The following is a 24,433-nucleotide window of genomic DNA, read 5'->3' on the forward strand; positions in this document are numbered from 1 at the left end:
CAGGCCCCAGAGCGAGGTACCCTGGGAGCTCCAGGGCCAGCTGGCCCAGGCAGCTGGGTGTGGCTGGCTCCCTCTGCACCTCAGAAAAGCAGCAGCCGTGTGGGCTGTGAACCGCAAAGCCACAGCAGACAGACTGGTTGGCAGGACAATTAGCAGCTCTGCATGCTGGGAGCCAGTGGCTGAGAGCAGCTCTCCCTCCCTCCCCAACCCTCCTCCTTCTGACTGACTCCCTGTGGTTGGAGATCCCGCACCCACTGAGTGGCTGAGAAAAAGCAGAGGCTTGAGCCTAGCTCAGCCACTGCCTGCTGGTGGGGACAGAGGCAAACCTTGTCCCTTGCTGGAGGAGGGCCTCCTGGAGTAAGGCAGGAACAGTAACTAGACACTGCCTCGCAGGTGGACACTCAGAGCCGGGCGCCCAGCAGGGAGCTGATGAACAGAGAGGCTGTTGTGGGTCCATCTGCCACTGAGGGCTTGGTGATGACATGCATCCTACCATTTGCCACCTGAGCACAGCACACTGGGGAAACTGAGGGCTCTGAAGACAGTGCCAGGAAGAGTCCTGCCCTAGACTTGTTACGACTTCATAGCTCGGAGCCCAGCTTTTGCCTCTTCCGCATGCTGGCTGTGTGACCCAGGCTGTTTACTCAACCCGCCTCCTCTGGGGATGGGGGTAATAATAACAGTGCCTCCCTGAAAAGACTGAGGTGAAGACTGAGTGGAACAGTGCATGTAAAATGTTTCGCCTAAGAAATGATGACTGGGGACCCCATTCCGCCATCATCCTCGGTATCCTGGCCGCCAGAGAGAGCCCTTCCACCGTCCCTCCTGCAATCAGGCTTAGCCTCCAGATGGTGAGCAGGTCACCAGCAGGACAGAAGGACGTCTTTGTCCCTTTCCCCATCTCCACCTGCCTGCGTTGCATAGGGATGAGCGGTTGCCGTGGCAACACTAGGATCCGGGGGGCTCGTGGTGAACACAGGGCTGCTCCTATTGGTCTTTCATTCGGGAGGGTCACGCTCCTCCAGAAAAAAAGTGGGTTTCTTTCCAGTGCGGGGGTGGGGTGGGATGGGGTGGGGGAGAGACTCGCTCTTCTTTCGAACTCTTTCTAAGAATCTCCATCCTCACTGCCCAGCGAGGTTCAGGGAAGGAGGCTGAGGCCTGGGTCTGTTTCCTTCTGTCCCGCTACACCACCTGACCCGTTAGACGTGCCACTCAGTTCTTATTTTGTTTATTTGTGTCCTCTCTCTTTCCTTCCTGGAGAGCCTGGCCAGAGTTTTGTCAGCGTTGTTTACTCTTTCAAAAAAAAACCAGCTCTTGGTTTTATTGATTTTTTTTCTATTTTTTAAAAATCTGTTTTATTTATTTCCTCCCTGATCTTTTTCTTCCTTTCCTCCTGCTGATTTTAGGTTTTGTTTGTTCTTCTTTTTCTAATTCTTTTAGGTGGTAGGTTATGTGGTTTATTTAAGATTTTTCTTGTTTTTTGAGGAAGGCCTGTACAGCTATGAACTTCCCTCCTAGCACTGCTTTTGCTGCATCCCTTAGATTTTGTGTGGTTTTGTTCTCATTCTCGTTTGTCTCAAGGTATTTTTTAATTTCCTCTTTGATTTCATTGTTGACGCATTGCTTTTTCAGTAAGAAACGCCACTCAGAAAGTGAGCTTACTGGACTCTTAATTAAAGGGCAGCTGAGGGCGTCCTCGGGAGGCGGGTGCTTGGGCCCTCGTCGCCTACCTCTTGCCTCATCCACAATTTAGGACCACAGAAAAATGCCAAAAGGCAACTCCATGGGAGTTTTCCAGCGATGGCCGCCACTGCCTGGGCTGTAGGGCAGTGCTTTGGGGCAGTCCCTTCACCACAGGACCAGCCCTGCAGCCACAGGGACCAGGCACCTCGGCGGACACAGTAACAGCCAGAGGAAAGACGAGACTCAGGAGTCCGGGTGTACCCCTACTTTCGGAGCGAGATGGGGCGGGGTCCAGCATGGCTGTCTCCAGCTGGCCCTCATTCATCTTTTCCTTGCCCAGAGGAAAAGTGGGAACGGTGCTCCAGCCCATTTCCTGGGAGGTCCCTGGAGGTATTAAATGGTTTCCAGAAAGCCTTAGCTAGAAGGGTGTTTTCTGATCATTTGCCTGCAGGATGGGAGTGGATTTCTGCAGACACAGCCACCTCCCTTAGAACGATTCTTGTGGCCTCGGCCATGTGCACCTGAAATCTGCCTAGGACTTCTCTCTCAGACAAGAGGAAAAGTCTGTCCTCCGGTCCAGCCTCTGGTCAGCCCTGGCCTGAGCTTGGCCCACTGAGGTGACTGCAGTGTGACAGTCAGGCAGGTCTTTCAGGAGTCCACCAGCCCCTGCAGCCCACGCAGCCTCAGCCCACGGCGGCAGCACGGCAACACAGGTCATCCCCCAGACCAGGCCAGGTCCCAAGACAAGACATCTCCAAGGATGCAGGTCAGAGATGGAGCTACCACGTCCTCTCAGACCCAGTTTAGAGACACAGACCGGAAGGAGGTGACCACACCTCCACTCAGCAAGCACTGGCTGTGTGGTCAACACAAAAGGCAATGGAGTGGGGGGTGGAGCTCAGTGGTAGAGTGTGTGCTTGGCGTGCACAAGGTCCGGGGTTCAATCTCCAGTACCTCCATTAAAAAAAGAAATATTTAAAAAATTTTTTTAAACTACAAAAGGCGGGTCTGACTAAGTCCTACCCCAGCTTTGGAGGGCAAAGTTCCAGCTCATTAGGGAGGCAGCAAGGCCAGGCCTTCCGTGATCGGAGCCCAGCCTCCCTCTCTGGTTCACCCCACCCTCTCCCAATCTCCCACATTACTGATGGTTTCCTGAATACACCTTGATGTCTCAGTCAATTTCTTGCACACCTACACTGTCCAGGCACGGTCCCAGGCAAGGCACACGACAGAAAGCAAACAGACTGGGTCCCAGCTCTAGTAAAGCCTCGCTGGGGAGGCTGTCCCTCTTCCCATCCCCTCCGCCCTCCCTCCTCTCCCCTGCTTTGGCCCCACTAACTCCTACTCACACCTCAGCTCAGGAGCTACCTCTTCCAGGAAGCCTTCTCTGATCAGTTCCCGATGTGCCCATGCTGCTAGGTTAGCTGCTCCCACAGCTCTCTGGGCGCATCTACTCTTGTGCCAAAATTAGCTGTTTCTATGGCCATCTCCCCAGTTTCCCTGCAGGCTTTTCAAACATGGGAACTGTGTCCCTAAGACACACGTACCAGGCAATAAAGAAGGGCCAGGTCGCCTCTGATAGTCAAGAACACGACAATGAAAAGGTCAGACCCCCCAGTTCTCGGAGCTTTTCGTCTACCTGCACCAGATGTTCCCACGAGGAATGTTTACATAACAGCCCAAAGACACAGTCTCAGTTTAAGGGGGTCTTCCCAACGGTGAGGCCAACCGCAGCTGGAAGGAACCTGCACCTGAGATGCCGGGGAAGGAGGCACGGCCTGAACCAGGCTCTGGATGCTACACAGGACCTAGATTCAGGGCAGGAGGAAGGCCACGCCAGGCAAGGCCGACGGTATAGATTCAGGTGGGAGAAGAAATAGAGTAATTACGGTCGACCCAAACAGGGTGTTGTCAATGACGCCCCAGCAAAGGCACAGCTGCTCCAGGACACTGTTCTAATAGGTCCGTGGCCTCAGCTTCTCTCTCTAGATGACCTGGCCCCTGTCTTAGTCCCAACCTAACAGACTCTCCTTGAGTAAGTCTCTATTTTCTCCTAAGCTCCTGCCTCCAGACCCTTGGTTTGTTCCTCCCCGAGTAAAGTGCTCAGAGATGCCTTTCTGATTCGTCCCCAGTTACTCCATCCACTTTAGGGTTTGATGAGCAGGCTGGCCTCTGTGTCCACGCCTGTTCCCACGTGTCCCCTTGGATCCCAAGCCATCCACGATTTAGGTGTCTTCGTCTGCCCTCTCGTCCATGGGACCTGGGCACAGTCACGCACTGCAGTGGTGGGTGGGCCAGCAGAACACAAGCTCCTGGCCAGCTAGGCAGCTTCCTCTGGCCTCTCACCACCCACCCAAGGCTACTGAGCTACAGAGCCCGGGGCTGGACTTCCCCCCACGGACTCTCCGCCCACCTCCCTACTTTAAGGAGAGGCAGACCAGCCCCCTCCTCCCCTCTGCGTGCACTGCACTCCTTCCTAACCCAGGAAATAAACTTGTTTCAGAAGACATCATTCACCTGCTCCCACACGTTGCCCTTCAGAGGTCTGAAGACCCCCTTCAAAGACCACAAACCTCAGAGAAAGGCTGGATAAACACTGCCTTTCAGAGCTGGAAACTGAAGCATGGAGAGAGTAAAGCATTCACCAGGTCAGTTCTCAAAGTGTGGTCCAGGGAACACCCCCTACAGGCTCCCAAGATCCTTCCAGGCAGCCACGAGGTCAAAACTATTTTCATAATAACACTGAGATGTTATTTGACCTTTATGCCCTCATCATTTCGCAAATGCAGAGTGGAATTTTCCAGAGGCTACGTGATGTACGGTTATCACTACAGCCCCACGGGCAGAAGCAGATGCGAGGCTGCAGCTCGTTTCTCCCAAGCCAGACAGCAGAGGGATCTGCAGAACTGTGAACAGTGCCAGTCTTCTCCCCAGACTTTTTTTGTTTGGAATACATCTTTATGTTTATTAAAAAGATGGGGTTCATGGTAAATAGAATGTGTTTCTTACTTTTAAATGAATTAATAGGTTTAAAACTTTTCCATTTGAATAGCTAACATGGTAACTTCCAACAGATATAATCCACAGAAGCAAAGCCTCTTCGGCATCCTCAGTCACCTTTAAGAGTGTGAAGGGGCCCTCCGTCTATTTAGCTTGCCAACGTGTACCAGTGAGGCAGTAACTGAGCTGGACTCAAACTCTGATTCCATCCCACAGGCCAGGCAGCTGCCACCAAACCACAGTTCAGCTGGTTTTCCACGTCCCCGACGCACCCACCCTCCCCACCTTGTTTCCTACCAATCAGATTAGAAAACAGTGTCACACAGTGGACACAGCCCAGGTTTCAGAAGTACGATGGGGCTGGAATCCCAACCCCGTCACTTACAAAACATGTGGCTTCAGGAAAATCATCTCCCCTCTCTACACCTTTGTTTCCTCACCCGTAAAAGAGGGAGATTGAGGAAGAGACTGAAAGTTGTCCAGGATGTATTCCTCCCTTCTCTCTTAGTCATTAAAGCCTTGGTTGTCAATCTTCCCCTGGATACCTCACCACTGGGAATAAAGATTCCACTTCTTGGCCACCTTTGCAGCTGGGAGTAGCCATAGGACTAAACTTTGCCACCAGGGCAGGAGCAGGAGGGTCCTGTGCAACTCCCAGGAAGCAGCCTCAAAAGGAGGGGGTGCTTCTGTCTTCAACCTTTTCCTTCCTACTGCTGGAATGTGGTCATGATGCCTGACGCCTGAGCTGCCATATTGGGCCATGAGGCTGAGGACAACAGAAAAACAAGCCAGAAGGACCCTGCATCCCAACACCATGGCATCCGCATGGCCCTGGACATCCCACCCAGAGCTCCTTGACAACGAGAGAGAAATACACTTGTATGCAGCGTAAGCCATTCCTACTTTAGGTGTCTGGTCACAGCGGAAACTAGTCTTAACTAACATAGACAGCAATGCTTGCCTTAGGCACGGCTGTAAGGTAAAAACTAAAGGAGGTCACACAGGGAGGCAGTCAAGTGCTTGCAGTAATTTTCACTGGCCTGCTGTCAGTACTAGCCAAACAGCTGGGAAATGGCTTCTCCTCAGCTCTTTGCTAAACCATTCTGGCAGGGAGACCAAAGAAGGGTCAGCTAATCTACTTTCAGCATCTCCCTGGCTCCGATGCCCGGCATCAGCTCCTTCTCTCTTCCTGCATCTCTTGTCTGCGGTGCCAGAGGCTGGCGAGAGAGCGCCAGCCCAGCTCCGTCCAGCCATGACCTCACCCTGCCTGGGTGGGTGTGCAGACCCAACTGGGGCCCTGCTTCATTACATTTTCAGTTCATTAAAGAAGACCAGGCCTCTCCCTGGAGATGCCAAGCCTGTTGGAGGGAGAGGGGGAGCAACGCAGCACCTCTCCCCAGGGGCAGACGGGAAGGTGGGGAGAAAACACAGCAGCAGGAGGTCTGAGGCTTAGCTACTGTGCTGGTTTTCAAACGGCTGACAGAGGAGAAGGGGGTGGGGGGCATTCCTAGGTCTGAAGTGAACAAAGGAAGCGGGGGCTAATATGGAAAGTGCAAGATTGTTCAGCCAGACCCTGGGGTGGGTGCCCTGCAGCTGTCCCCGGAGGCGGCATGGAGGCGCCCAGGCCTGAACTGGTCCAAAGGAGTGGGTTCAAGAATTCACCCCCAGGGCAGGGCACCGTTTCTTACTGGTCAGCCTGCAAGGATGGATGGGGGAGGGTTGCTGGTTCTATTTATAACTTCTGCCTGGCCTGGGATGCCCACCCACATTCTAAGATCTGGCTCAAAAGGACCCTGTGAAACTGGCTGATAGGATTTCCACTAAATGGATGGCTTTTGTGGACTTGGACATTTCTCTCTCTGAGATGGTTGGGGAACAGTCCTCATGAGAAGTGGGGTAATTGGGTATGTTGCTGAAGTCCCCAGTGCCAAGAGAGATGGCCACGGAGCTCTCCAAAGGACCCATCCCCCCTCTGCCCTGCTCTCCTGGGTGGCATCTGAGTTTCCAGAGACTGGGGCAGGGCCCAGCTGGCTGGGAGGGCAAGGGCCTAGGACCAGCCCCGGGATCGCAGTTTGGGGTCGGTCCAAGCTCTGGGGATGGAACCGCTCCATCCACCCATCCCTCGCTGATCAGGAAGGATAACCAGCTCTGTGATAAGAGAGTGCACGTGCCCCCCTCGACCCAGCAATCTCAACATCCTTTCATGAAACGTTTCCTAAGTGTCTCTCTTTCATCCCCCTGGTGAGGACTGGAATCTGAAGGTGCCCATCAGCACAGGCTTACTGAGATGTCTGCATACTGACTCTGTCCAAGGCAGATCTGCAACCTCGTCCAGGGACAAGACACACACGAGACACGAAACAACCGTGGAAGAGAACACCACGGACGCTCTGTTGGGTCAGTAAAGGACCAGGTAGTGCAATGAAAGGATGCTGAGCTTGCTGGGTTGGGCCGGGGGGGCGGGGGGGGGCATGTGCACCTTATCTGACCCTCCAGTGGGGTCGGCTGGCACTCTCTGAAGTTTATAACACCCCCCCCCCCATTCCTGGGCTCTCAGTGTGCCTGGAGCCTACTGACCCCTTAACCCCCAACTCCCCAGGGCAGGACTCTCCGCATACCTGCATTTCTGCAAGAGAAAAGCATCCTAACAAAGCTAAATGCCCCAGGAGACAGCCGGGCTCACAGCTCCCTGGGCGGATGGCCTGACCTCCTGCCCTTATCAGAGTCCTAAATGCTATTATTCAGAGTCCCTGACAGTCAGGTACCTGTGTGCGAACTGATCAGTCAGCCCCCTACCCTTGTGGGCACAGCCCCCTCCCCTAATAAAAGACCCCGCCCGGTCACCCTGCCGTTCACACAGGCACCCCTGTCTGTGTGGCCCGTGGCTGCCTGTAGCAGCGTATCTACTAAACTTCCCTTTGTTCTTAAATCCTCGTGGTCTTTGGTAAATTCTTTTGACCACCTGCATTGCCTTGTGTCCCACGACACCTCCTCCAGCGTTGGTCAAACACCCTGAAAGGCCAAGTTCTGCTTAATTTGAGGGAAGTCTTGAAACCCTGTGGCAGCCCCCAGTCTCTGCCTTGAGGCTAGACCAAGGTCATGTCCCAGCACAAGCACAGGAGCTCACTGCCCCGTCTGTGGCCCTGGATTCAAGTGAAGGGGTTAGCTCCAAAAGGATTCTTGGATCTTGGCAAAACACACAAAAATAAATCCTCACTCCTTAGCCTACCGAAGACTTAAGAAAGAGACTCAAGAGCGGTTCTCACTCTACAAAAAAGGGAATGTGTGTGTGTCTGTGTGTACGTGTGAGTGTGTGTGTGTGCTTGTGTTCAAACCCCAACTTCGACCTAAGCATCACTGGGACATAGTGGGTGGGCACTGGGAATGAAAAATATTGCCTGACTTACCAGTAAACAAAGGAGGTTGCAGCCAGCAAGCCACTATAGCCGGCCCCAACGTGAGCGAGCCCTGAGGGAACTCAGCCTGGAGACAAACCCTCAGGGCTGCCCAGCTGACAAGCCCTCAGCCTCTGCAGCTACCCCCAATGGTGCCCCCGAGGGGATCAGGATGGAAAGAAAGACTAGTCATCTTGAGAACCACTTCTGAGGCTGGAGAGAACTCTATGGGCCAAGGGCATAAAAGTGGCCTCCCATTCAGATCGCAGCAGCAGAAGCAGGAGAGGGACCTCCCTCTCCGGAGGAGGTGATTCTAAGGAAGAGCAGGGTTGCAGGGACTACACCCACCAAGGGAAGCGAGGCCAAGGTCATGGCCATCGTGTATTATTCTGCAAGTCGCACAGTGCGGTGGCAACACACCCAAGGCTACACGAGTACATAGGTTCTATGCACATTAATCACGTTTACTGTGGCAAGTTCCCAGCAGGTGATGGTAAAGCGTCTTGAGAAAGGGGTGCCTCTTCCTAGTTAGCAAGAGCATCGCACGGATGACCTTCCGCCCAGGTCCGGGCCCCCCCCCCCGGGCCCCCTGGAGCTGGGGGCTTCACGTGCAGCGGGAAGCAGGACAAAGACGAGATCCCTGCGTGAGGTTCAGCCCTTGCGGGTACTCCCCAGGCTGACAATTAAAACCTTTCTTCTTTAAGTGACCTAAAGATCTTTCTAAAGCGTTCATTGTGTAGTAGAGTTACCTGCAAATGAACACTAATTATTTGCGCATCCATAGTTTGGCGCTTTTTATTATGCGGCCTTCACCCTGAGCTCCAGCAGTCCTACCCCCTGAAAAGCTGAAAAAAACTGCAAATCTGTGTGCAATCACACAAGCCATCTTCAGTCCCAGTAGAGAGGCTCTGGGTTTGTTGGCATAACAAACAGTCATCCCCGGGGCATAAGTAACACGACCTGGCTCTCAGGACGAGTGGATCGCTTGTGCCGCCTTGGAAAGGCAGGAAGCGCCAAAGAAGTGGGAGAATCGATTCTGGCGGCTCAAGGGACGCTCTGAGGTCAGTGCCGCCTCCCCCACAGAGCTCTTGGCCACTGCAAACGGCTCCCGCAGCCACAGCGGCAAACTGCTGTAAATGATGCCCATTAACCAGACCCGACTTCTGAGCCCGGGGGCCCCGTGGGACCAAGCAGGCTGTGGACAATCCCGCAGACCACAGCAGTCACCTCCCAGGAGATGTCTTTGTGCTTGCCATCCAGTGAGGGTGCCCTGGGACTGGGCAAACACAGCCTGATGTGCTGAGACACAAAGCAGGCCCCTCCTCTCAGGTAAACAGCCTGAAACAAGATGGGAGCTGAAGGAGCTTGTGCCTCAGGGGGTCTGAGTGTCTGGGGGCCTCAGGCCAGGACTAAGAACTTGGTAACCAACTTCTTAACCTGCTCCCAGGACACTGGTTAGTAAGAATCTTAACACACCCAGGAGCCAAAGCGAGTGACAGGCGTGCAGCTGGGGCCTCCCAAGGTCCCCTGGAGACGAGGCTTCTCTGGGTTGCCCCCCCCACCCCTTTGTCTCTGGGAGACCGAGTGCCCGGTTCCCCCTTCTGCTCGGCCTCAGGATCAGGCTGCCTGTGCGAAAACCCTGCCTACACCTCCCACTTCTTAGGGGTAAGTGAGAGGATCGCTTTGTACCCGAGGGGGGTGCGCTGGTCTTGCAATTGCTCTGCGCTGCCTGTGTTTGCAAAATAAAGTGAGACAGAGCCCAGGCCCTGGGAATCAGAGGTCCCTGCGTGCCCTCCACCTGCCTCACCAGCTGAGCCCCCACGCCCACCCCACCCCCACAATCCCACTCCCGCCTACAGAACACGAAGGGAGGGAGACGGCGAACCAGCAGCCAACCATAGAAGTGTTTGGAAATAAAAGAAAGAAGTGACAAAACCCCGCCTCCCCTCCACCCCCCCCACACGCACACGTTCTTTTCAGCCTGAAGTTCACCAGAGTTATAAGCAGCTCCGGAAGAGAAGCTGGCTTCCGCACACACGGACGTGTCTAGACACTTGGCTCCCCTATCCCTGAGCTGGGCTCAGCTCCCCGAAACAAGTGGGGTTATGGCTGGGAGGAGGCCCGGAGAGAAAGAAAGAATTTTAAGCTGGTGCTGAAAGTACTGCGCGTGCTTGGCCCGCTTCTCCAACTCCTGCTCTCAAAGCGCGGCCCTCCAGGGGCACACGGACGCCGGAGGACGCCGGGAGTCCACACGTAACGATAGCAACAGTAACAGCTCCGATAGCCAAGCCCCGCCGTGCACTATCTGATCCTCCCAGAGGCCCCGTTCAGCAGGTACGCGTCCTGGGCCCATCTTACATTTGTGGAAGCTGAAGCTTGGAGAAGGCAAGCATCTCGCCCCAAGTTACAAAGCCAGTAAATGGTGTGAATGAAAAATATCGCCAGCCACATCAGCAAACAAGGGACACTGCCGCCATCAAGTCATCAGCTGCTACCGCTGCCCTGACAGTGAGCGGAGGGAACTCAGGCAGCCCGGCCTCTGCTGCCACCCCTAGTGGTGCCCCCGAGGGGACTCAGGATGGGAAAGCACAGGACACTGGCCCCAGACAGCTAAGGTGCACATCAAAGGAATGATTTCAATGAGCCCAGACTCTTGTCCCTTCCTATTCATAGAAAAGCGCTGAATTCCCTAACTTGAGATGTCCAGTTTTCTTTAATTAACATTAGTCTTTGGATGGTCTAGACTAGCTGGTCTTTGTTGCAAAAACCCCTACATATTCCGGCTTCTCCCTTGCCTCTCTGAAGTCTCTTAGAGCAATCTGAGAGGCTACCTCCCAAGCTCGAGTCCTCAGAAAGTCCACCGAATAAAACTCACTCTCAACTTTTAGGTTATGCATTTGTTTTTTTTAGTCGACAATGGCCTGACCCCAAACCCACGCCCTTAGCAGAATGCCGAGGCCCGGGGAGGGGAACACAAGGCGCTACAAGGGCAAGCATCTGCTATTCCAAAGCTTTCCTGGAAAGAGGAACCTCCTCCCTTCCCGACAGCACCGCCCTCTGCCCAGTTAGAGCTCGTCTCGTCTGCCTTGGTCGGTTGCCAGTCCTGGGCTATGCTCTGGGTGACACTGGACACCACTGAAACCCTGGAAACCCAAGAAAAAGGGGTGTCTGGAGTGTACTTGTTGATAAACTGGAAATTGTGCTTCCAGTCTACGCAGGTGGGTTGAGCATCAACCCAGAACATTTTCCTGGGCCTGACATACTCCTTGGTTCAGAAGATCAGATTTTGCTCCCGCTAGGTAGGGGTGGGGAAGGGAAAGGGGTATTGTGTGTTGGGGGGGGGTGTGTTTTATTTTGCTTCTGGAGTAGGAGAGGGCTGGAGTTTCTCTGCTTATACAAAGATTTGGTTCTGCAGGTGATGGACTTGGGTTATTATTGGAGGTAGTCTCAGTGTAGATAGACTACACGCTCTAATTCGCATTCATGCGTCCAAGCTAGCGGCTTCAGGCCCGTCCCCGCCCTTTCCTCCCACCAGCTCCCGCCCCCTCTGAACCAAGTGTACAGGAACCCCCTTCCTACTGATGGGCTGCTGAAAACTTGGGGCCTTGCCCCCCATTTATACTTTATAACAGTCACTTATTGAGCACTTAAAAAGGAATGGCTTTCCAGACTCACAAAGGAAACAAACGTGTGGTTAGCAGGGAGGAAGTGGGGGCAGAGGGAGAGATGAACTGGGAGTTGAGTATTTGCAGATACTAATTACTCTATATAAAATAGATAAACAGCAAGATCCTACTGGAGAGCACAGGGAACTATATTCAATACTTTGTGATACCTTGTAATAATGATAAAGAATATGACAAGAAATATATATGTATATATATATACAAATATATGTATATATATACAGCTGAGTCACTATGCTGTACACCAGAAGCTAACACAACATTGTAAACTGACTATACTTCAATCAAAACAATTTTTTTAATTAAAAAAAAAGAAAAATTTTTGACTGCAGAATTTCAGACAGGTGGCAGTGATGACGATGCTATTTGGGGACGAGAGGGCATTGGAATGTAAAACAGAACAGTATAGACATTTGCCGTACCAACTCATTAGACCAGGCCCATCTTCAGAGCTTCAGGCCCAGAATGGTATTAGAATTCAAGTTAACCAGACTCTGGTCAGAGCTGGGTTTCAGAAGGAAAGGGGCACAAGGGACACTAAGCAGCCAGAGGGCCCCACAGTGGTAGTGCCACCCCTCCCCTCGATGGAGGACCTGGGCCTAAATGTCATTCTGCCTCTTGACTCCAGAAGCCCCACACCACCCAGACCACATCCAGCCGGGGCCGGACCCACCTTCTGCATTTCAGAGGAGACGTTGCAGGAGCTGCTTGGGGGGGACGCCCGTTGGCACCGCTGTTCCCCACTGCTCAGGGCCCAGGAGTTGGCAAAGTCGTAGGGGTCTGAGGTCAAGGTCCCTGTGGAGAAAGTTTCAAGAGAATGAAGCCATTTAGGACACCCAGGACTTCTGAGTGAAAACTCCAGGTCTGTCATCACCTGAATCAACTTTCTTGAGACTGGGCATCTGGGGTGGGGGCACCTCAGACGGCCATGGGCACCGGAGCTCAGCCAAGTCTGAGGAGAGGTGGCTGGACGGATGCGCCCAGTGAGGACGGTGACGGGAAAGGCAATGAGGAACAAGCCCTCCCCCCCCCACCACTGTCACTTCTGCCTTTTCATGCTTTCCTCCCTCTGTGGAATGTCCCCCACCCCCTTAGTACCTTGACTATCTCCACGTATTCTTTGAGATGCAGCTCTGGGACCCCTTCCTCCAGGAAGCCCTTCTGAATTAGCTCGACTCCCTGCCCCCACCCCAGCCTGGCTGGTGTTCCTTCTCTGGGCTCCCTCAGCACCCTGGCCACTCTTCTATCAAGACTCTCATCTTCCTTTGAGTTAGGGTCCCTTTTGCTTGTATTTATCCCCCAGTCAACTGTGAGCTCCTCAGTTCAGGGCACAGGCTGTCTCTCTTTTTATTTTTTTTTTAATTTTTATTTATTTATTTGTTTATTTTTGGTGGAGGGAGGTAATTGGGTTTATTTATTTTTAGAGGAGGTGCTGGGGATCGAACCCAGGACCTCGTGCATGCTAAGCATGTGCTCTACCACCTGAGCTACACCCTCCCCTCTACAGGCTGTGCCTCTTATCTCTAAACTCTTATCTGCTGGATTGTGGACTGGAAATATTTTTTGTAGAATGAAGGTACGGAGGTGACATGAACCTAAGGCTCCCATCGCTGCATCCCCCGTGCTCTCACAGCGTCGGTGCACTGGTACTCAGAGCAGTCATGCTCCGGCCAGCTGCCCACAAGAGACCGTCACGGCCTTCCGGGCTTGCACGGCCCGGTGCAAAGTCAGTGCCGAAAAGCACCGCTTGCTGCGCCTTCGTTGCAAAGGGACTCAGCGGAGCAGCAAGGCAAGCAGACCTTTTGCATAGCCAGGTCTGGAAGAGTGAAGCATAGTTCAAGGTCACATGATGTACCTGGAAATGGGAAATAAACTATCCCTGGAAAAAAAAAGGAAAAGCAGGACCTTGGAAGTATAGTGAGTTGGCATCTGGGGTGTGGGAAGCAGAAGAATGGTCCCCCAAAGACATATTCACCTCCTAGTTCCCAGAACCTGCGAATATTGTCTTACAGGGCAAAAGATGTGATTGAGTCAAGGATGACGAGAGGAAGCGCTCATCTGGGGTTACTTGAGTGGCCCCTTAAACGCAATCACATACATCATGTAAGAGAGGACAGAGGGAGACCAGACAGACACACGGAGGAGGCAGAGGCAGAGACTACAAGGATGTGGCCCGGGGTCAAGGACTGCCAGCAGAAATTGGAAGAGACAAGGAACAGACTCTCCCCAGGGCCTCCGGTTAGAGTGCAGCCCTGCCAGCCCCTGGGCTTTAGACTTCTGGCTTCCTAGAATTGTGAGAGAATACAGTTCTGTTGTTTTAAGCCACCGAGTTTGTGGTCATTTGCCGGCAGCCGCAGGAAACTGACACACAGGAGAAGCCAAAGGGAAGGGCACTTACATTTGTGGAATTTCTGCTGTGTGCCAGGCATTGTGATAGGTGACCTCTGGGTTCTGAGCCACATGCCCCACTGGCTTGCCCACTTTCTAATGCGCCATGTCAAGGAGGAGGCAGAGATGAGGCTTTGTGCTGGGTGGGAAGGCCCAAGAGAGAAGCACGACCCCTGGTCTGGTGTCAGCTCTCTATTGCTCTGCGTGACCTTGGGCTGACCCCACCATCTCCTGAGCCCAGCTCCTTGTGTGGAACATGGTGGATCAGATAGATGCCCTTTGGATCCTTTCCATCCCTGACCCTCTATGAAGTGAAACGCTGTAGGCTACATCTGAAATGAGGCACAAGGATGTCTTACTGGATGGAATTACGAATAATCTCGTGTCCAGAAAAATCTCTGAGAGCCAGCGCTAAAGCCCAGCTGGGCAGACTCCCATGATGCCAGGAAGCAAGGTTAACTGTTGAGTCTTTACCAACCAAAAAGAACTAAACCCACAGTCCTCTGAGGATAATTTCCAAAATATCACCAGGGCCTCAATTTTTTTCCAACAAGCACCAACTTCTCCCTAGTAACATGGGTCCCATTTTTCGTTTTTTAAATCTTAAAACCTGGAGAAAGAGAAAAGACATCTTAGGGCTGGGGTTTTCATTTCTGGAAATCTCAAAACTGTGCCACTGTAAAGGACAAATATCCTATTGAATCCATGATTAATCACACACACACACACACAAAGTAGAGAGAATTACAAGACACAAAAGAGCAGGAGGAGAGGGGAAGCAGCAAGGGAAAGAAAGTGGATGAGTAGAAACGGCAAGTATGACTCAGCGTTCTGAGTACAGGGCGTCAAGAGCGAGGGGAGCAACTCTGCCAACCACCAGGCTTGGGTTTTAACAGCTCCCTGGAGATGGACATGAGCTGTGGGTCTGCATGATGTGGGGAGAAGGGATTGAGACCCTGTGTGAAGCTGCGGCTCTTAAAGCACCACCCTCTCCTTGAGAAAGTTGACCCAAAAAATCCACTCCGAGAGATAGGGAAATAATAAGGAAGTTTATTCCCTTGGTCTGGGCTCTAGATAGGAGGGGGGAAGTCTCCTCTGAGAATTTATAGTACTGGGAAAGTCTTCATGTGGCATTGAGATTCCAATTTATACTTCTTGTGAAATTGAGTCACTCCACACTAAAAAATTAACACAAAATCCTTCTAAAGATGAGCTTACAATGCAAAATTATGAAACACAGAAGACAATCCACTTCAAGCAAGACTCAGCAGAAATGAAAATAACATGATTAGAGGCTAAAAACTTCAGATAATAAAGTTGTTGTACAGAGGTTATAAAACAAATATATTTTAAATTACTATTATAAAGAAAAAATTGATACTTGATACAAGAACAAGACAATAAGAAAAAATAGAGTAGAAAAATTGCCATATTTGCCTTCTAAAATTACAAATATAGTCAATGAAATAAAAAAGGAAATTCAACTAGTGGATTAGACATCATCTGTCAGTTAGCCAGAGCTGAGAGAGAATCAGTGAACCGGAAGATAAATCCAAGTAGAGATGTGCTGATAAGCCCTGATGTGTAAGATTTGCTATTTTTCATGGTGTACATCTCCCCACCATGGCCAGTGTCAAGCTACCAACATGACATTCCTGAACACGGAGCGAGAAAAGATGCACACACTTGGTTCTCACCAGCCAGCATGAGCACATTACACGGAAAGCCACAAGGAGGGATAAAGAGGAAAGCGGAAGTAAGGTAAAAAAGATGGGGGAAAGGGGGACTAAAAATAACCAACGTATGTCTAACAGAAGAGAGAAAATGACTGAAATTTTCTACATCTGCTGAAAGGTAGGAATCATCAGCTTCAGGCATGATAGTAAAAATAAACACACAGAAAGGACACAGTGAAATTTCAGGATATCAAAAGCAATGAGATGACTTCTACACAAAGTTGAAAGACATGTTATCTGCAGAGAAGTGACAATTAGACTGACAACGTACTTCTCAACAGCAGCAATGGAACAACATCTTCAAAGCACTGCGAGAAGTAACTGATGTCCGAGAATTCTATACCTAGCTAAAATGTCATGTAAGAATGACGGAGTGTTTGTTTCAATTATCACTACCAGACCCTGAGTTAAGTAACTACTAAGGGATGTTTTTTAGAAGAATAGAAACTGAATCTACAAAAAAAATAGTAAGGTACAAGGAGAATTTATGAGCAAAGAAGCTGGTAAACTTGAGGGCACACCTAAAGAAGCACTGATCATGTAAAATTACAATCATAATGCCAAATTTAGTGGCTATTCAAACAAGGTGGGAGGAAGTGAAGGCAGAAGGGAAAGAAGTAGCATAGAAAAATCAGTAATAGTAAAAAGCACAAAATAAGGCAGTTACTACACATCCAAATACATCAACAACACAATTTAATATAAAATAGATGAAAAGAGGCAAAATTTTACAGTCAGAAGACAAAAAAAGATTAGGTGACACTAAAATAACAATAGTGAGATACAATGAGATTCCACTACACATTTATTAAAATCAGTAATAATAATGAATAATAATAGTAATGTGACAATTCCAAATGTTGGCAAGGATTCAGAGCAACTGGAACTCACACATTGCTGATAGAAATGCAAATGATACAGCCACTTTGGAAGACAGTCTGACAGCTTCTTACAAAATTAAACATACACTTGTCATACCACCCACTAATGCCATTCTTAAATATTCACCCAGAGAAAATGAAACATATGTCTACACAAAAACCTATATACGAATACCACCTCGCACTTATTAGGATAGCAACTTAAAAAAAAAAAAAACAGAAAATAACAAGTGTTGGAGAGGATGTGAGAAATTGGAACCTTTGTGCACTGTGAGTGGAGTGTAAATGTCAGGGCCACCATGGAAAACAGTGTATCAGTTCCTCAAAGAATTGCCATGTGACCCAGCAATTCCACTCCTGGGTGTGTACCCAGAAGAACAGAAAGCGGGGTCTTGAAAAGATATTTGTATACCCACGTTCATTGAGGCATTATTTACATAGCAGTGGGTGGGCGAAGCAGACAAAACGTGGTTTAAAAAGAAAAAAAAAAACCAGTAGACTTGAATAACACAATTAACAAAGGTAGTTCGAAGAAAGACACGGAATCCAGCACCAGTTAGAAAGCGTCCTGCTGGAGCATATCTAGAACAGCTGCAGGAAAGATCCCATACGAGACCACAGACAACCCCCCTCAGGTTTCTCATTTAAATCAGAAATCAATTTAGTTACAAAAGATAACGTTTAAGAAATTGAAGTACAGTTGATTTATAATGTGTTAGTTTCTGGTATAGCGCAAAGTGATTCAGTTCTATATATATACGTATACATACGTATATGTATGTATACATATACATATAGAGAGAGATTCTTCTTCAGATTCTTTTCCAGTAGCATTCATTGCAAGATACTGAATGCAGTTCCCTGTGCTATACAGTAGGACCTTGTTGTTCATCTATTTTGTATATAGTGGTTTGTACCTGCTAACCAAATTTGAGAAACTGGTGCAGGAGAAGACCAAAACAAATGATCTTACTATTTCCCAGTCTAATGAAAGGAATAATCAACTGCTTCTCCGCACACTTACCCCTTAATCACAAAGAAGGAGAATGCACACACAAATGTTCAGGTTTTGAGGGGAGCATCACTGATTAAATGTTTATGTAATTGAAATTATCAGAAGAATAAAGATTAGCGGTTTTCACATTGTCCATATTACCTTCTATTGCTTGTGAGCAGACACATGCACACACACAAAACACTGGCCTTTTTGGACAGTGCAGAGGACCACCCTTTACAGGTCTCACCCATGACGTTCCATCACAGTGGCTCAGGAGAATCTGTTCAAACCACTCAGCATTTATCAACCATCTACCATGTGTAAGTTGCTATGGGGAATTCAAACTGGAACCCAGCCAGGTCTGAAGAGCTCCAAGATGCGGTTTAACAGAGGGTCTAGGCCAGGAGGTAGGAAGCTAAGAGAGAAGGCTGGTGGGATAAACTGAGGTGAGGACCCGGGGAGGCTGGGATCCCAGGAGAAGAGACAGTGAAGGCTTGTGAGCAGGGAAACGGTGTCCCAGAAAAGCTTACCTTCTTGAGTCCGAAAGTCATCTTCAGCAAAGATGTTAAAGTTGCCGCACAGTCCACAGGTCTTGTTGAAGTATCTGTCTGACAGCAGGACTTGAAAGTTGCCGCTGCCGTCAATCCGGGCCACAAAGCCGTAGGCCTCGCTGGACAGCTTGTAATACCCAGCCTCAGCCTCCAGAAACAGCCCTTCGGAGGCATAGGGCATGGAGACACTGGAGGGACAGAGGGAGCTCAGGAAGGGGGCTTCTCATCCATTTCCTGGGTGTCCCTCCACCCTTCAACCCAGCTGCACACTACAGGCTTCAGACCACGGTGCAAAGGGGCCGAGGGCCCAGTCTAGGAGTCGGGACACCAGGCTCTCACCCAGCCCTGCCCTTCCTCTGGGAGCACCTGCTTCCCCTCTCTGGACCCTGCTCCTTCATCTGAAAAATGAAGGGGGACTCCAGGGGAATCCCCAGGGCCCCTTCTAATTTGGACATTCTGGGCTCATTCCACCTTACCTTTGGGCCCCCTGCAGCACGGTGCCATTGACAAGCAGATGGATGTCGAAAAATTCCCCGAGATACACCGACAGGCTCAGTCTCTTGCCATCTTGGAAGTCCCCTGAAAGAGAAAACAATCATTTAAACTGGGTAGCGATCATTCCTTGAAAAACATTAATACATTTATTTATAACCATTGTCTCTTACCATCTGAGTGGAAAATCCGCCCCCCACAAAGATTTAACAAATGGGCAACAAAAAAAAATCTCCCTAAAAGTCTCATTTACTCACTCATCTTTCCACTCACCTAAAAATATTTATTGAGTGCCTTCTGGATACATAGTCCTCCAGTAGTCGCTTACATTTCTCAAAAGTAAAACGTAAAAGCATGACCTCCTCCTTCCGGGAGTTTACAAACTAAGTATGAAGATGCACATGAATCAAATACACTGTAAGGCGGCGAGTCAAAGCCACAGGGTGGGTTACTGATGGCAGGTACTCTGGGACGTGTTATCTAAAATGCTCTCTTAGGACAGAACGGAGATTCACAAGTTCCTCCTCAGCGCACCGAATCTGATTCTCTGGGAAAAGTTGAGAGATGCGAAAGCGTCTCTAAAAGTTCTTGGAGGTCAAGTGCCTCACTCCACACAGGGAACTTCATACGGACACAGCAAATGATCCATGTTGCTGTAAGAGATACTTGAACAGCCAAACACAGAATAAAATGGTCTCTGAGGTTTCCGTTGTGAGGGGCAAATGCAGAAACAAGGGCGATGGCAGTTGACATGAAACTGGGAAGACAGGAAGAGACATGTGTGCAGCATTAGGAAGACTTAACAACCCCACTGCTCACCCCTGAGAACCGGCGCTTGAGCTCAGCCGTCGGTTTTCAAAGATAACTTCTGAGTGGCCACAGGAGATGAAGGATCCGGAAGGAACAGTGTGGTCTGAGTCTCAAGCCTTTGAGACTGAGAAGTTGATGGAAAGAGGGACGGTGAAGGCACCCAGTGAAGACAGAGATGGAAGATGCTGGAGAAACAGGGGTCAAATGTGGGGGGGCACAGTGCCTTTGGGCCCCTGAAGAAATGGGGCACCGGACCCCAGTGCAAAGGGTAACCTTGGGAATGAGGAAATGTGCCTTCTTCTAGGAGGGTGAGGGGACTGTGGGCTCCAGCTAGTCTGCAAAAGAGGAGGCAAGAATGCATATGGAGCCAAGTCCAGGAGACCCAGGAAGGTCTGTTGACATGAGGTGGTGGGGCCACGGCTGGGACCACTGATAAAGAAAGCTTAAGGAAGGGGCCGCCTGGCAGAGGTCTGGGAGGCGGAGACCCCAACCAGCGTCCGAACCAGACCCAGGCAGCCGGAGGACAGTGACACATGACACACATACACACCCCGAACTAACCAGAATGAGCCAGAAAATAGACCTGTTGCTGGTATGATTTCAGTGAGGGCCGTCGCATGTGAGTACTGACACCATTCTAAGAATAGTCTTGAGTGAGATACCGTTAGCCTCTCGGGGGCCACCAGGAAAGGCCCACCGCCCACCCAGCACCCACAAGCCACAATCTGCAGAGCTCCAGACCAGTGCTGGCCGGGGTGAAGCAACCTGCCCACCAAGGGGAAGGGTTTTTGTCCTGTTCCCCTGAGGAGTCTTCCCTGAACTGCATTTTCACTTTCAATAGTTTTGGCAGCAAGTCGATCTTTAAAAAGTTAAGCAAACTGTCCAAAAGCAAAAAATGAGCCAAAGGAAAACACACAGAAGTGATAGGACACACAGACTCAAACGTTAATGACAGGACCTGAGGGGTGGGGATCTGGGTGTTCGCCATCCTTTTCTTTCAATGTTTCTGTATCTTTGAAATTTTCCATAACACAACGTTGAAAAAGCAAACAACCTTCCATTCAGTCCCTCCCAGGAGACTTCCTGGCCCCTTGGCATCCATAGTGAGCCAAAGGCCAGATGTGGACACCACACTCCTGCCAGCAGTGAGCCCCATGCACCACCTGCCTGCTGGAGGGGCTGCCATGAGCCCAGAGACCCTCTCGACCACAGAACCCACCTCCTCGTCAGTACGATTCTCCCTCCCATCCATCCCCAGTCTCACAGAGCAGAGGGACGGGCAGCTCTACCCCTGCTTTGCTGGGTAACTCAACCAGTACCTTGAGCCAAAGGCATCTCTGTCCTGGGAACAGGAGAGGGACCCTGGTCAGCTCCCCTCAAAGGCACTCCCTCCAGTCACGGGGATTCAGGAAGGGGGCCTGAGAACCAGTCGGCCTGCCGGGGGGTGGGAATGGGGGTGGGAAGTGGGCTGGGGGTGTCAGCTGGAGGGTGGGTGAGTCGCCATCCTGCAGCTGCCGACTGGAGCTCTTCAAGGTGAGACAGGAAGGAAGGGGGCAGGGCACAGCCCTTCAAGGAATAACACAGCAATTCACACCAAGATGGAGGGAGATTCAACCCCCAACAGGCCTTGAGGCCCAAGATGGGGAGATTTGGCCTCCAGTAGACCTTGAGCCTCATTACACGCTCATTGTAATATATTAACATGGTAAATAGCACTCCCACGGGCACCGTGACAGCTCCGAGGCTGACCATAAAAGGCGAAAAAATGGGCGGTGGCCCAGCTCCTAGGAATCCCAGCCCCTTCCCCAAAGTGGCTGGAATAATCCCCTCACTTGTTAGCATTCAAAGTTACTGAGCCCATGAAAACCAACAGTGCCCACAGCTTGTGGCCACTGTCCCTTTGGAGGAAGAGAGCCTGCCCTTCGTGGGGTGTGTATCTACTTTCACTGTAAACTGAGCGCACAACCCCTGCCTTCTAAGACAGCCTGCACTCTGTCTGTGGAGTGTGTGTCTCTCTGAGTAAATCCACCTTTACTCAACTGGGGCTCGCTCCTGAATTCCTTCTTACACCAAGCCAAGGACCTACACTTGGCGGGGTGCATCCCAGGGACTCAACCGCGACCTGGGACACAGCCATCCTCTCACCCCACATTTTTTTTTCCTGTATCAAAGGCTTCCATGGATGTAAAATCACCTAACCAGTCACTTGTTCCAGGGGAAGCAGGGCAGAACAGGTACCGTGGGAAAGCCTGGAGGTCATTAACACTATAAACGAAGGGCCCGTGAGGCTGGGCAAGCCACGAACTCAGCAGAAAGTCAAACAAGAGGGAACCAGGAGAACGGAAGACGGAGCCCCTTGCCTCCCACCATGTGGGGTGCATGGGAGCCCCTGCCCCTTCCAGGTGAAAAATGAGGCAGCCTGACTCCATGGACCGTGGGACTTGGGTCCACAGGGAGCTGACACTGTGACTCCAATGCAGGGGATCAACGTCCAAACACTGAGCAATGGCGATCTGGTCTGACCTGGCCACGTGCTGGTGTGGAAACAGAGGCCCAGGCAGGGGAACTGACTCAGAATGTGGGTGTTCGTGGCTCTCTCTGGGCTGGTTTGGGAGCCACATCCTGCAGCATGGCTTAGAGGCCACCGGGACGCCCAAGGTCTCTCCTGGGTCCCCATGCTGGTGACTGGGAGCCTTGACCTGGGAACCCGCTGGTTCCTGATGGGAGCCAGCATCAGGGAAGGGGCCTCCCTTTCACAGCAGGTGGTCCCTCATGGTCGGACACAAACACTTTACCCAGGATGTGAACAAGGTTCACAGGACAGGAACGGGAATTGGTGACTTAGAAGTGAGAAAACAGGATGTCATTGAAGAACAATGGAGCAGAAGGAGGTGGGAGAGCACCGCCGTGCCTGCAGGATGGAGCCGCACGTCCAGGACTGCCGGACCCAGCATCTCGGGCCCCTGGAGCAGCAGTGCCAGCCCACCCTGCATGGCCCAGCTCCTCAGACACCCCTCTCCTGCCAACCCGCCCCCCTCTCCCATCACCACCACTACCAAGAATGGAAAAAGCAGCCGCCCGTGTCCTCTGATGTTAGCAGCACGATTTGGGGTGGGGATTAAGCCAATCTACATCGAAATGTGATTGATCCATAGCCTGGTTTCGGTCAATTACCTGCCAGAAAATTGACACTTGGTAAGATCAAGTTGTTATAAGGAGGGATAAGGACCCCAGGGGGAATCCTACAGAGAGGATCTGAACCGGAGAGACCTAACTCAGCCCGCTCCTCCACCCTCCTCGGTCCCGGAAGCCCAGAGAAGGATGGCCAGACAGGCCAGGTTTCTGACGCCAGCCCGCGTGGATGTGTGGGAGGGGTGCTGACCTTGAGGGACGGCGCAAGCAGCCACATTCACCACCACGTTCACCTCCAAAAAGTGGGCGTCCTGGGTCAACGTGGCTGCTTTCAACCTTTGAGGTTTGGGGGGAGCTTCACACTTGTCAATAACGTGTCTCCCCTGATCCTCACAGTGTCTCCACTTTAGAGATGAGGAAACGGAGGCTGAGAGATGCTGTGTGACTTGACTGAGGATACTCAGCGAAGAGGGAGACAGGGCACTGCAGCCCACGTCCTCTGACCCCAACTCTGGCTCTTCCTGTGCTTCCCTTCCCTGCCGGGGCAGAGCCAGCAGGTCTCATGGAAGGAAAACAGCCAACAGCACAAGCTGATGAGCCCAGTGCCAGACAGGGCTGGAGTGGGCAAGTGGGCTTCCTGGAGGAGGTGACAGTGACCGCCCAGGGACACCAGCCCAGCTTGGGTTTTCCCTGCCGGCCAGGGGAAGGGACTGAAGGAGGAGGGATCTGGCCTTGGGTTTAAATAGGGGAGAGGGCTTTTCCAACATGCTGTTTGCCTCTCTCATCCCTCCCTGAACTCTGTGCCTGGCACTAAGGTTTCACTGTGTGTGGCTTACAAACCCATCTCCAGGGTAAGGAGTCCCAGCAGAGAGGAGCTAAAACAGACTGTGAAGCCAAGGCAGCCACCCCGCCCCAGGCACCCCGGTGTCCCCATAATGTCCCCCTCCCTGGAAACGCCACTGAGGCTCAGAGCCATGGGGTCGGAGGCTGCCACCACTTTCTTCTTCCAAAGCCTTCCTCCCGTCACTCCTAACCCGCCGTCCCACGTACACCCCAGAGCCGTCCCAGGTAGGCGGCCTCCATCATCTCCACTAGGATTTTTATGTAGCCACAAGCAAGAAAGACAGGAAAAAAAGAAAAAAATTTTTTCCTTATGATGAGAACTTTTAGGATCTACTCTCTCAGCAAGTTTCACATCTGCCCCACAGCAGTGTTGCCTGGAGTCCTTAAGTTGTACATCACATCCCAGTGCTTACTTATCTTCTCATTGGAAGTTGGGACCTTTCGACCACCTTCGTCTAATCCCCCGGCCCCATCCTCACCTCTGGTAGCCACAAATCTGACCTCCTTTTCTATGAGTTTGGTTGGTTGTTCGTTAAGAGTCCAAGTGTGAGATCGTTTAATATTTGCCTTCCTCTGACTTATGGCACTTAGCGTAACGCCGTCTAGGTCCATCCGTGTTGTCGCAAGCGCACTGTGACTTTTAAGGTGCAGACGTCCGCTTAAATAAACACTGGGCCCTCCTGCAGCTCCCCCGGGGAGGTGCAGTGTCTCTTCACTGCTGCCTCTGAGGCGCGGTGGGTCCCCAGACTTCCAGCCTTCAGGGTGACTTCATCACGCCCTAGGGATGTCTCTGGTCCTCTTCATCTCCTGCCTGGTGACCATGGCCAAGGCCATCCTAC

General features: G+C 51.3%; 1 protein-coding gene across 4 annotated transcripts in view; it reads right to left on the reverse strand.

The window, feature by feature from the left end:
* The window catches only part of VWF (von Willebrand factor), a 114,124-nt gene that overhangs the window by 84,080 nt on the left and 5,611 nt on the right, over window positions 1-24,433 (reverse strand). For all 4 annotated transcript variants that reach the window (XM_064478957.1, XM_031444272.2, XM_031444271.2 and 1 more), the window contains 3 exons: window positions 18,794-18,896; window positions 18,297-18,505; window positions 12,438-12,559 (listed from right to left, as the gene is read on the reverse strand). In XM_064478957.1, coding sequence (XP_064335027.1) covers window positions 12,438-12,559; window positions 18,297-18,505; window positions 18,794-18,896 — 434 coding nt within the window. The remainder of the gene's footprint in view (window positions 1-12,437; window positions 12,560-18,296; window positions 18,506-18,793; window positions 18,897-24,433) is intronic.

The sequence above is a fragment of the Camelus dromedarius genome, chromosome 25 (genome assembly GCF_036321535.1).
Source record: "Camelus dromedarius isolate mCamDro1 chromosome 25, mCamDro1.pat, whole genome shotgun sequence".
Taxonomy (NCBI): Eukaryota; Metazoa; Chordata; class Mammalia; order Artiodactyla; family Camelidae; genus Camelus; species Camelus dromedarius.